The sequence below is a fragment of the Epinephelus fuscoguttatus genome, linkage group LG11 (genome assembly GCF_011397635.1).
Source record: "Epinephelus fuscoguttatus linkage group LG11, E.fuscoguttatus.final_Chr_v1".
NCBI classification, from domain to species: Eukaryota; Metazoa; Chordata; class Actinopteri; order Perciformes; family Serranidae; genus Epinephelus; species Epinephelus fuscoguttatus.
The window spans coordinates 33,287,658-33,301,227 of NC_064762.1; the positions used below are offsets into that span (position 1 = coordinate 33,287,658).

Genomic DNA, 13,570 nt, shown 5'->3' on the forward strand with positions numbered 1-13,570 from the left:
TCAATATCTTAGAAACAAAAGAACTGCAGAATAGTAATTCATGTGTGAACATTCTGAAGCATTCATACATTTTTATAAAGTAAAAAAAAACTAAGTCTTCATCACTAATAGTAATGTTTAATACACCTCACAAAATAAGCCACAATGTCCCTACTTTAAAAGTTGTCGTGGCAGAGCAATGAAAGAACAAGAGGGAGATCATATCAACACTTAGAAATTACACTGGGCATCATGTGGCCTGGGGCTTTAAGGCACCAACCATGAACCGCAACATCTCCAAGAGTTGAGTAAACCCTCAAGAAAACAGGGCCACACAGGGAAGAGGAAGAAGAAGTGGATGAAAAGAAAGTGAGAGAAATAGTACAGGGTGGATGACAGGATTGAGAAATATCAGCTGTACCATGAAACAGGATGACGTTGAAATGGAAAAGAAAAAGAAGGGACAATGAAGAGAACAGGATGAGGAGAATCAGAAAGAGGACTGGAGGATGTAGAAGCTGAGGTGAAGAAAAGGACAGAATGTAGAGAAGAAGAGAAAGACTAGTAGAGCCAAGGAGGGAAAAGCAAGGGCAGGAAGTGACAACAGATACTGAAGTGCTGACCTAAAAGGCCAACAGATGCACTCCACCTGGAGCCACATCCACACACACACACACACACACACACACACAGCTGGACGCTTAAATATGATTCATGCTTCCTACTAGCAAAGTCTGCAGTTTGAGGAGAAAAAAAAACTTGAACACTCCCCTAATCACTGTGTCCAATGATTTTTAAATGGGCACAAATCAATGGTGAATGGACAGATGTGATGCTCTGGAAGGAAGTCGCTGGTCACGGATTATTGATGTGGTCTTTACTATTAGAATCACACAGAAGCCATAAAAAGTTTGTGTGTGATTAACTATCAAAAAAACTTAGCAAGGAACCCTTCAAAAATAAGCTAAGATCATTTAAAGGTTCCATATTATGCTTTATGTTAAGGGTCATAATTGTATTTTGGGTTTCTACTGGAACATGTTAACATACTTTAATGGTCAAAACACACATTATTTTTCTCATACTGTCTGCCTAAATATATGTGTGCTCACCCTCTGTCTGAAACACTCCTTTTAGCACCCGTCTCTTTAAGTCCCCCTCCAGAAAAGCACAGTATGCTCTGATTGGACAGTGTTTCCAGGTCTTCCATATCTTCCACATCACTGCAACTGGGGGAATGACTGTAACAGTACTGTAACAGCACGGTCTGTCTTTAAGGACTGTTTCACTAGAATTGGATTGCTAGGCAACAGCTTTGGTCCATGTTTACTTCCTGTCAACTGGATGTTGACAGGAAAGACAATGGGAGCCATTTAGAAAGTTTATGTTTTAAGTTTGAAACTATCTATTTAGTATAGTTGTGACATCACAACTTCATGGAAGTCCTGACGACATGTTTAAAGGCACAGTTTCTGAATACAGACTGTGTGCATTTCTCTGTGGACTGACTGTTTTGATACTTTCACGGGATTTATACAGCGCCTATACCTGCTTTAAATTATAAAGGACATGAAAATCAGATTTTTTACAATATGGAACCTTTAATGATGTGTCCCTTCATCATTTTAGATCATGAAACCACACACCTAATATGTCCACAAATTCAATATGGGCCACACACATACGACTTACACTAACTAAAACTGACAGTAAAGATAAAGTATAAAGATCTCCCATACTAAACTGATTGACTGCAGATTTTAATAGCCACAAGTGTTACCCTATCAGTTATGGTTTCTCACCATTACCACCTTACACAGCTCACTGTTATGTTTCTCATACCCTCTTGTATCGTCTTAACAACATAACAACTGCCAACTATCCCCTCGCTGATAACTGCCATGAGAAACATCCCCAGCTCTGGCCTCACGTTTTGCCAAAAAAGGAGCTGCACAAGCTGCTGTGACAAACCACTGCGAGCTGACAGCCAAAGCACATGTTCATGCAAACCTACATCCTGGCTGATTGCTTTCAGTCTCCTTTATATTTCTGTAAGATGCTATTAATTCAAAAAGTAGATGCTATTTTTAATTTGGCCTCTTTAATGGTTGCCCGTGCACAAAAATATGCATAAATAGACGGGGGGGATACAGGCAAGTAAACAGGCAGGAATTTGAAAGTGCACTGCACACACGCACACGGACGAGAGGTGAAACAAACACAAGCGCCTTATGCAGCAGAGGGGTCTGTAGTCTATTAAATGAGCTGGGGAATGCTGCTAATGCAATACAATGATAACATTCCTGCAGTGTTTGGATTTCCCCTAGTGATCCCTCACCAGAGGAGAGGAGGGATGGAGGAGGAAGAGAGGAGGACAGACAGGGGGGAGCACACTGTTCTTGGCAATGCCTTGCTGTTTTTGTCCTTTTCTTCATCTCTCCTCTATTCCCCCCTTCATCTTGTCCTCCCTGTCAGGCCTGGTGTCTACTACAGGGCCCAGAAAAGACTAAGCACAGAGTTTACCTCTCTATTCCTGTCTATATTCACAGATAAAAGTGTGTATTGTATGTTGTTATCTTCTTAGTGCTGCTATTTCTACTTTATGTTAGCTGAGAGTTTCAACTGAGTCTTCAAATTTGGTTTTATCAGTCTGGAACAGGCATGAAACAAACCACAGCATTAATGTAATTATTCCACAGGCCAAGCACTTTTCAGAGTGGCAAAGACAGAGTGAAAACATGCCAGCTATCTGCCAAAATTACTAGAGAACTAACAGACTTCACAGCAAAGGCCATATTTAAAGCATTTGGCTGCTGACTAGCATTTTGAATTAAGTGTTTTTTTGACCCCATGCAACAGTACAATAATGTAGAACACTGATGGCCCATGACTTCATACCAACAATTATCATGGTGACACACATCTGAGCAAGGCCAGACTTCTGGAGCAGACCTTGGCATTGTTTGTATCAAACACTATCCACTGAACTCCACCAGACTGAGCACCATTAGGCCTGTTTGTGTTGGTGAAGAGGTAACTGATACCTAATGGGTGCATTGTCAGAGGCAGGAGGCCAGTACACACTGATAAGTTCATCAGACGGGCTCCACAGCGTCACGCACCCGCGCTATTTCTCTGCCTGCTCCTGACAATGGGAGGATGAAATCAAAACATCCTGCACTCAAGATCTCTCGCCTCCCTTTCTGACTCAAGTATTTTTTCTTTACTTTGTTTTCCTGTGTCTCAGTCTGCCCATCTGGGCCTGTCTCTCTCTCCAACTCTGTCTGTTTTTTAACTCTGTGACTCTCTGGTCTTATATCTCTGTCTGACATCTGCACTCAGTTTTCTTCAAAATCTCCAAAACTGATGACAAAGAAATCATACCCTTGTAAATTTTCATGAGGCCTTCCCAAAATACCCATTTTCCATGTTTGCTTGGTCTGACCTTAGGTCAAATGGCTGTTATTACTGTCATCCAACTGGAATAGAGTAAGCCTTCCTAACTTTGTGCGGCTAACAGCCATAAAGAAAAGATGGCAAATGTGCCGCTTGGTGGTTTGCAACATCTCTCAGGTGCTCTTCGCTAACAGCGCTTACAAACTTGTGTTATCAGACTGCTGTGGAGAACAATTTCAGCAAGTCCTGCCTTAATCTGATTCTTATATAAGGAAAGGAAAGAGAAAGATGATGACATAAACAAAGAAAATAAAGGCAAGGCAGGTTTATTTATATAGCACCATTCAGACACAAGGCAATTCAAAGTGCTCTGCAGGCACATACAACTACACTAAACATAATACATTAAGAGAGATAAACTGGAATTGCTGTCAACAGCGAGTGCAAAAGACAAATCTAGTCTTCTGCCAGTGGTGGCAAGTGGTAGGCAACGGTGAAATATGTGACACTAAAAAAAGCTATGCAAAAAATTCAACTATTTTGACCACTGAGCCAACATATCAAATCAGCATCCAAGTATCATGATAGTACTGAATGGGGATGTAAGCATCTTCCGAGCCCTGCAAGCTCCTCATACCACTTGACTTCTTTTTTTATTCTGCTACATTTCCACATTTCTGTTTACTATACCATTACAACACCATCCACATTAACACACATTAACACTCCGTGGCTTAGTGGTAGAGCAGGCGCCCCATGTACAAGGCTGTTGCCGCAGCGGCCCGGGTTCGACTCCAGCCTGTGGCCCCTTGCTGCATGTCACTCCCTCTCTCTCCCCCCTTTAACACTTGTCTGTCCTGTCAAATAAAGGCTAAAAAATGCCCCTCTCAAGCTTGTACAAAACTCAACCAGCCCAGCTGACTTGGTGAAAAGGCACTGGAATGTTACCACAAGGTAGCACAATTCATGAATCACACCACCTCGCTGAGCACAACACGCTTGAAACACACGCACACGCACACGCACACGCACACACACACACGCACATACCAGCACTCCCTGCAGTGGCTCAAGTGAGCACATTAGTATTTTGTGGTGGTTCTGCAGCTACATGCTGGCAGGTGTGCCCAAATCTCCATCCATCAATCTATCACTTTGGTGATTTCGCACTGTCTCTATCAGAGTCTTCCAAGAGAACTCAGGAATTCAATAACTTGTTTGTACAGATGTGGAATTACACTTTCAGATTTGGAAGCGTGTAACATGGCTCAAGATAATCAATTTAGTATTGAAATCCCAAATCATCTGACATTCTTAAAAAGAGGCGTGCACATGTCAAAACAATCCTGCTTAATGGTGGAAACTGTTGGCATGAAAAAAGTTTCTTCACAGGACAATGACATTATATAAGAGTCTTGGCTGAGGACCACAATACCTGTCCCTCCAACATTCCCCAGCTTTGACATCATTACCTGAAACTCAGTGACAAATGAATTTCAACCTCCCTACGGGCACACATAAAAGCAAAAACTAAAACAAAAACATGTGAACACACACTGGTTGGTTTCACTGGCACTCTAATTCTTTTGCTGCTTGTGGGTTAAATGCGCAAGAAGAATTAAAAAGCTTTGTTCAAGCTGCAAGTAGAGTCATGCTCATGCAGCAGAGCAGTGCTACGCACTGCTGCTGGAATGCAGCAGAAAGTAATCTACTATCAAACACTGCAACACTCCTGCCTTTTATAACTCGGGTATTAAGGTATAATGGTACAAGACAATATATCCTGTTACTGACAGGTATTGTCCAAAGATCATACAGCAAAATCTTTGCCGCAAGGGAGACTTTCCAGATTTTTGAATGTCTCCTGTCAAAACAGACAAGTAGAAAAAAAAACACACACACACTGCACATGATCAATCAATATGAAAATGCTCCAAACTAACCCTTAACACCTGCTTCTTGTACAAAAGAGAAAGGGTGAAAACTAAATTGCAGGTTCTCAACTTGTATGGCAACGTTTTGCTTCATGGTTTAGTAGAGCACAAAAACCAGAAGGTGCATTACCTCTCCAAACGCTCCTCGTCCAATCACCTTGAGGATCTCAAAGTCTTCCTTGTGCAGGCGCATCTGCTTTACTTTGGAAGTGAAGGGTTTAGCTGTAGAGAGAAGGAAGACAGACGGATGGTTAATTCCAATCAGCTAGAAATGAAGGACTTTAAGCGTAGAGCACAAATAGCCAGTCAGAACACAAAAAGGCACAAGTAGGACTCCCTGAAAGAATTACAGAACAAGAAATGTACCTCACAGGAAAATATCAAGTACATCCAGGACTAGAAGAATAGTTGTATTTCTAATCAAACAGAGTATTTCATGGTCTTTGACTAGGGATGCACCAACTGTAAAAAGTTTGGGCCAAAACTGATGTTTAAACTAACAACTTGGCCAATAGCTGATGCCAATGTTTTTCATTGCTGTACTTTTTTGTTGTTGTTGTTATTTATACCCCCTTTTGTGCCGGGGAAAGAAAAAATCTTTATTATAAAAATACATGTTTAAATACATTCAGCCCTTCATTACAATATCCCACCATTACTCACAACATCAGCCACTGCCATAGGTGAATGTCATCTTACTTGTTGATAGGTCAATGACAGTGAACAAGGTGAATATTGGTATCACTATCAAGACTAGTCGACTAGTCTTCATTAAAATTTTCGTTTAGTCGATGGGGAAATTAGTTGCCAGGAACATCCCTACCTCACACTGCCTCTGCTAATTTAACAATAAATTATATAGGACATATGATATCAGGGCTTATTAAGATTCAGGAAAAACAAGCAGTGGTGCTACTTCACAAACGGGGGCCACGAATCTAACTACACTGATAACGACATGAGAGGCTTCAGGATGTGTCTGATTCAGCTCAGCAGGCGACTGATTGATCACATCGTATGCTGGCTTAGCAGTTAATCAGAGCAGCATGTCACAATGTCACACAGTTTTTAAAAATTGGAAAATTAATGGACAAACGACACAATCTGCTACAGTCAAGTGTTAATGTGGGAGAAAAAAAGCATAGAGCTGCACTGCAGATCACACACCTGACTAGAGATACTTAATAATCAGACACATTTTACCCAAAACAGCATTGAGCTGCAGTAAGTTTAAAGGTTACTGACCAGTTTGACATGTTTCAACAATTGCTGTGATCAAACAGGAGATAGAAGTCAGTGCTTACCACATTTGCTAACTGATTACATGGAAGAAGGCCTGACTATTATTTTCATGATCCTCTTATCAACAAAACCCCCAATATTCATTTGTGAACTTGAATAAAAGTTCAGGCATTTTATGTGTCAGGAACCCATCATGAGAAAATGTACCCTTATCCTATGACCCAGGCTTATGGAAACATACTTATACTAGTCATGCGGTAACCCACTAGGGACCCACAATATTCCCCTAACTCATGATAGGCTGCCATGCCATTCTAAACGTACTTTATCAACGAGTTAGTGACCACCTGGACCTTTCTATAGCACATGACACCGGACGCAGAGAGGCTGAATGATAAAGCTAGCTATTGTTACACCTGCAGTTATGGCTCCTGATGGAAAAAAGGACTTGGGAGGGATCTGCAATGGTCGCCGGCGTTCTCTCACAAAGCTGAACAGATTTCATCTATGGCTGACAAAGTCAGCATTTCCCTCATTTGTGGAAAGCTATTCAAACACTTCCTGGTTTACATGATCCCAGCATGCCAAGGATAACCTGGATGGGCTGCAAGTTCACCAAGGTCAGCATTCTGGTTACATTGATACTCTGATTTTCTGATAACAGAGAAGTATACCATAGCTTTTTATTTCAAAAAGTATGCAGCACATCTATATTCAGCTCTTTTGGTTAACAAAAGACAAAATCTCACTCGACTACACAAACAATGTTATTTTGTTTTTGGTTGCTGCTTGTGTGTGTGTGTGTGTGTGTGTGTGTGTGTGTGTGTGGGAGCTGACCACCAGCCAAGTTGACACTCTGGCCCCGTCTGCAATCCCTAACTGCCCAAACATCACGCTAAACTCATCTGGTTGCCATGACTTTACAGAACCTCCAGTGTTGAAGAAAAAGACCATTCTCCCACTGTGAAACAGAGAAATGCCTGCCTGAATAAAACAAACAGGTCACTCATGGCTCAACAACCTCTTGCTCTCACACTCCCTCCTGACTCCACTGGCCCGGCTTGCAATGACTGCAGGGCAGAGGGAAAGCAGAGACCAGTGCAGTGTGCCATATCCTGGCGTGCATTACTACAGACCATGTACACACATAAATACACAAACAGCGCAGTCATTGCACTGAGTAAGGCTGGGAACACCTGACGGGAAAAAAAATGCTTAGTCATTTCTTTCATTTCCTTGCAGACCAGTTACAATGCAAGTAGACCAGAAACATTTAAACTATGTCTAGCGGTCGATCAACCCTGTTGTATGTGGGAATGTGATCCAGCTCCAGGCAAGTGACCAGGACATCACCGCAAGTCTGCTAAAATGATGACGAACAAGAATGTGACAAACAACTAAATTGGTCTTTCTGAGATGTTCTTGTGCATCTTTGCTTCTCTTTCTTCATGCATTATCTAACAGCCTAGCAGTACATCTTCCAACAAAAATACAAAGTCTAAAACAGAGAATGATACATGGCGTGCTGACCTGGAAAGACCCAAGATTCACAGCTAGAAACAACATATCACATCAAGACTAAGATACAGATGGCTGGCTGGCAAAACACAGTCTAAATTGAATTTACTTCACAATGTTAACCACAAAACTCATTTCAAGCTATAAAGATGATATCTCTGTGTGTTTGATATTAAAAACCTTGGTTCTGTTAAAGTAATCTTAGAGAAGTTGTCCTCCATAAGGACGTGTGTCAGCTTGGCATTGTTTGATTTTATGACCCCATGATTCAGGACAGGCAGATCACATGCAACTGCCAAAGTGGCTGGCGGACAAACTCATAAGAAACTAGTCAGATTTACCACCCTTTGGCTCAGTGCTGGTGGTGATTTCCACAGCACATCCAACTCTTTTCAAGTGAATATCTGCCAGAGCGCTCTCTTTCAGCCAGCATCTCTAACCTGACATGGCATGTTTGCCAGGGTACAAGATAATATCAATGACTAAATCCCTTTGGATTCGTAATAATTCACGTATCAAAGGAAAGGAGCAACACGATCGGGCGAGAGATTAAATCTATTTAATATGACCGTTTTTCATGATTAAAGCACCGTCATGAGATTCTCCTCAGATTAGCTTCAGAGGGAAGAGCAAAAGTTTGTATTCAAAGATGTGGTCACACACAAATCGTTTATAACTGGATTCTTTATTTAATTTCAGCTAATGTGTATATTGTGAGAGAAAAAAAAAAATCACACAATTTATGACAGTGGTTCACAACAAGTTGGAAAGGAATATATCTGTTTTCTCCATAAGAACAAGTAGTCATAATCCTCTGTGTCACATACTTAGATTTAAAGTCAATGCATGAGAGGAACACATTACACTTTTTTTTTTGTCATGATCACTTTTTATTTATTGTTAACTGCCGGAATGTCTTAAGTATGATGACAAAGCCTTGCTAAGCTAACTGCTCAACAAGATCTATACCCCTCAAGGTAGCCTATATTGACACTGTTCACTGAGGACAGCCATATCAATAAATGCCATTATCTCAAGAGGAAGGCTACATTAATTTAGCACAGTGCACACAAACTATGCAGTCACATTTGCCCCCACCCGATCAAAGCAAAGGGCACTATCTGTCCTGAAGGGTTAAAGCAACTGATGTGGACTAATGTTACGTTTAAAGACACATCTTTGGACACTGCTTGCTTCCCATTCAGTTGTCATCTTGACTCAAAAGTGTTATACTCAACAGCAAAGACCGGTGCTGCTGGGAAGACAGCTAAGCCATCTCTCAGTGATCTTAACTGCCTTGCTTCGTCACCCCCATTTTTTCATTTAAAATAATCTGACAAGGTAGGATTAGTTTTTGAACTGTATTGCTTTAGGTTAAATGGCATGTTTCAGATTCACTTCAGGTTTAACTCTTAGTTATACGAGTCAGAGCTCACAGGGTGGCAGGCCAAAGAGTAGGGGGAACAGAGTCAGCCTAGCTGAGAGGGAGAAAACACTGATTAGTAGCTGCTTGCTGACTCAGGCGCTCCACTAAACCAGCCACATGAGAAATGTCTTTCATCTCTGAGCCAGGAGCCCACAGGCCCTGTCCACAACAAAGCACACGTACAAACATAGAAACACACTGATATGTTCACACACACACACACACACACACACACACACACACACACACATATATATCTTGTTCCCTACATCTGATTTGGACACATAATTGGTGGCTGTAGCTGTGGTCCACTAGTAAAAAACATTATGTCGTATGTCATTTCCTAAACACTTCCCCTTGACCTTGATAGAAAACATCATAAGGTCAAGGAAAGATTTTATAAGGACTTAGGAATAGACAACCGTGATGGTATAAAAGAATCTGACTGCACTTACACTAGGCACCGTAATTATGTGACAGCGGATGTTATTGATGTGGGTCTGCCGTGGCGAAACTACAATGTTCCAAAGATGAACCACTGAAAGCGCATCTAAGATACTTCGTCCTGTGCGTTCTTACTGAGTTGTTTCATGCAGGCTATATAAACCTGGACAACCCGGCCAGTCAGTCACGAAAGTGAAATGAAATGATTGTCACACTGAGAATGATTGCTCACACTCACCCTCCTGTCCACTCCTATCGACATGCTAAGACAAGCACTCACTCTACCACCTACTGCCACACCAAATTCCATTCTCAGATTTACCACTTTAATGTTTCTTTAAATATTTACTACTACCGGGCCTCTACAATTATAGAGGAAACACTGAAGTGGTTTATTGAAGTGCACAGCATCTATTAACCTGTTGTTGTGGCCTGTAATTTATAAATGGCATTCAATTGTGTGTATTTGTAAGTGTTTTGGTGACACTAGACCCATATGTCAGTATGCAGGTTCCACATATAAAACACCCCGACTTAAACAGGAACCTCCTGTACTCACTAAGCTCACATTTACCCAGGGATCAGTGTGTCTGTACTTTTCTTGTAGCAGAGATGGATGCATAGTGACATACATACAGTTTTACAACAAAGGGAAAAAAATACCATACAGTTTGGTCATACATCTTAACTCACTGGCAAAATATACAGGTAGACCTAAACATAGCAACCGTTGCTATGATAAGGCGTGGTAGGAACCCCTGGCAACGCTTGGGAAAGTGACTATCCAAGCTTTAGCATGAGTGGAGCTCTTTGTTTTCATAGGGTTTTGCAATGTGTAAGGCAAGTGAGCCAAGACTGGAAAAAGATGACATGTCAGTCACATTAATGTACTGCGTGCTTTGTGGGGAAGACATCCATCCGCAGACGCACGATGAGCGCATAGATAAGGACACAGAAGCACTGACATACACATACACGTGAAGCATGTTACTGTGCAAAATACACACATGTTCAGCAGTAGGCCTTAGGATGCAGTGAAACTGGAAAAACATGAGTGACGCCACCTAATCCACATAGCCAGACTGGTTTAGCCCAAAATGCTGAGTGCTTATCAGGCCCATCTTGCTCCATGCCGACAAGAGAAGTCAGAGCCATTTTTGTGTGAAACTTGGTAACTGCAGGCAAGTGTGTTCACTTAGCAGCCGGCCCGCAAATGATACGCTCAGTTCTCACAACAGGCCTCAGCTTGGGTCTCTTCCACGCTATGTCCCCAGGGTGTGTTCATGTGAAATTTGTCAGTGTGTGTGTCGTGAGCATAGCAAGTCTGTTGTACTACATGCATGGTTTCTGTGTGTGACTCAGCGCTGGGCGGAACTATACATATATATATAAAACAAAAAGAACTTATCAGTAACTTATAATTTTTCCACAACCTTAAGTTTTGTTACTTTTCCCTTGTTGTTCCATGTAAGTTTTAGAATAGTGAAAATTTAGGGGAAAAAAGAAACGAACTATTGCAGCAAATTGCAAGTATGCTGACTGTCAAGGGACTGTTATGAGTGTGCGTCATGTTCTGTGTTCTTTAGTGCAAAATGGCACACCCACCACTTAGGTCAATATTCCAAAAGAACAAACATATACAGTCACCTGACGCATACAGTCTGTCTAATATTTCCCCAAGTCCTGGAGCAGAGGTGTGTGACATGCTGCAGAGGTCAAAGTCCCCAAACGGAGCAGGCTTCATATATGTTAAAAGGTTTTTAAATGTTTTCTCACAGAGAAAACTGTAGCTCTAAATTCAGAAATACTCAAGCAAAGAAACCACAGGGCATGTTAAGAAGTAACCTTTCCCGGCATTGATGTGCCTGTGTGTATGTTATAAACTGAATGTACTTTTAAGAGGAATTGTTTGTTTGTGTCTTAGAGCTAATTTGTGCATGCTACATGAGTCATGCATTTCCAAGTATTTATCTACATATGTAATTGTTGCCTCTCCTACATGCAAGTTCAGCAGACAGTGAATCAGTGAGGAAAAACAAGAAGAGTAAAGAAACAAACAAATAAAGAGGGGAGCTACAGAGGGAATAAGAAAGAGTGGTGATCCAGGTAGACAAAAAGACAGAATCCCCTTTTGCACTGCCTCTTCAGGACGGGACTTTAACATCATTATGCCACCTTGCTGATCCATAAAGACGGTACAATTGTGGAACAGGGGGACAGAGTAGTCTCGCCTTTAAGCCGGCATTGGAGGTAGTAACAATGCAGAAATGGGGTCTATATAAAGGGAACGCCAGCAGGACAGGAAAATGGGTAGACGAAATCAGCTGCCGATATAACACGAACAGTTAGTGGTTGTTAATGATTGTTAATGCAATGTTATACTATTGTTGCTATTTATTAAGCGCTGCCAACGTGTATGTTTTAGATACAAATCTCATAGTTTTTTGGACAGGGCTTCAACTAACAACTACTTTCACTGTTGATTAATTTGTCAATTATTTTCTTGATTAATAGATTGTTTGGTCTATAAAATATGACAAAATGGTGAAAAACGTCAATTAGTGTTTCTTAAAGTCCGAGATAACATCCTCAAATGTCTTTTTCTGTCCACAGCCCAAAGTCATTTGGTTTCCTATCATAGAGGAATTGAGAAACTGGAAAATATTCACATTTAAGAGGCTGGAATCAGTGAAATTTACTTTTTTTTTTTTTTTTAATTACTCAAACCAATTAATCGATTATCAACACAATAAAGCAATAGTTCTATTTACTTAAATGTTGATTAATATGTAGGCCTATGTGACACACTGAAATGACACTATAGCCCTTTAAATTCAGCCCAACTTATTTTCCACAAGCTACTTAATCCAAATACTGAAGGTCTGGATTTAAAACTATAAAGCTGATCATCTTAAATTGTTGATATGAAATGGATGAAAGCTTAACTGGGACACTGTCAATCCTGACACTGACATGACGTGATCCACTAGACGAAAGACGTATTACTTTGTTGGAGTTGTGGGAACTACAGAAACTCTGTCCACTGGTGATTGGAGCTTCAGTAAGCAGGAATAATCACAAAAAAATCCGTAATTACAAACTCCTGAGTTCTACCTAAATACAGCTCCCGCTGTCTAAAACTATTGAGGTGATTTTTGGTATGATATTAAATATTTGTCTGACTGTTACACAGTTTGACCAGCTGCTTACTCCTTTCATGAGAAACAGAGACAGAAAAGAGAAGAACAGGAAAAGTAATCAGGTTCAGCTCGTGGGGGAAAGTGGCAGGACAGAGAGAATGCTAGAGAGAAGAGTGAGACACAGAAGGCATCACATTCTTTGGCCCAGTCAGCAGCTGAGCCAGTTACAGTAAGTGTCCAACCCTTACACCCGCACCACGCTCAAACCCCATCCCCAATTCCAGAGTGGGACGGAGGGACATCTGGAAGCCATAACGGGGATTATTTACAACCACAGTGAGGTAACGACACAAAAATGCCGCTTGCAAGAGAGACATGGGAGACGGAGAGATGGAGAGAGAGAGAGAGAGAGAGGGGCTTTTCAGGATATGACATGAAGACTGAGAATGGCAGAGAGGAGAGGAAGAGACCTGGGAATGGCCTTTCCTTCC

The 13,570-nt window shown here is 41.3% G+C and overlaps 1 protein-coding gene across 5 annotated transcripts in view; it reads right to left on the reverse strand.

Moving 5' to 3' along the window:
- The window catches only part of cdc42bpab (CDC42 binding protein kinase alpha (DMPK-like) b), a 93,922-nt gene that overhangs the window by 51,353 nt on the left and 28,999 nt on the right, over positions 1-13,570 (reverse strand). For all 5 annotated transcript variants that reach the window (XM_049589350.1, XM_049589349.1, XM_049589351.1 and 2 more), the window contains exon 2: positions 5,440-5,531. In XM_049589350.1, the coding sequence (XP_049445307.1) occupies positions 5,440-5,531 (92 nt within the window). The remainder of the gene's footprint in view (positions 1-5,439; positions 5,532-13,570) is intronic.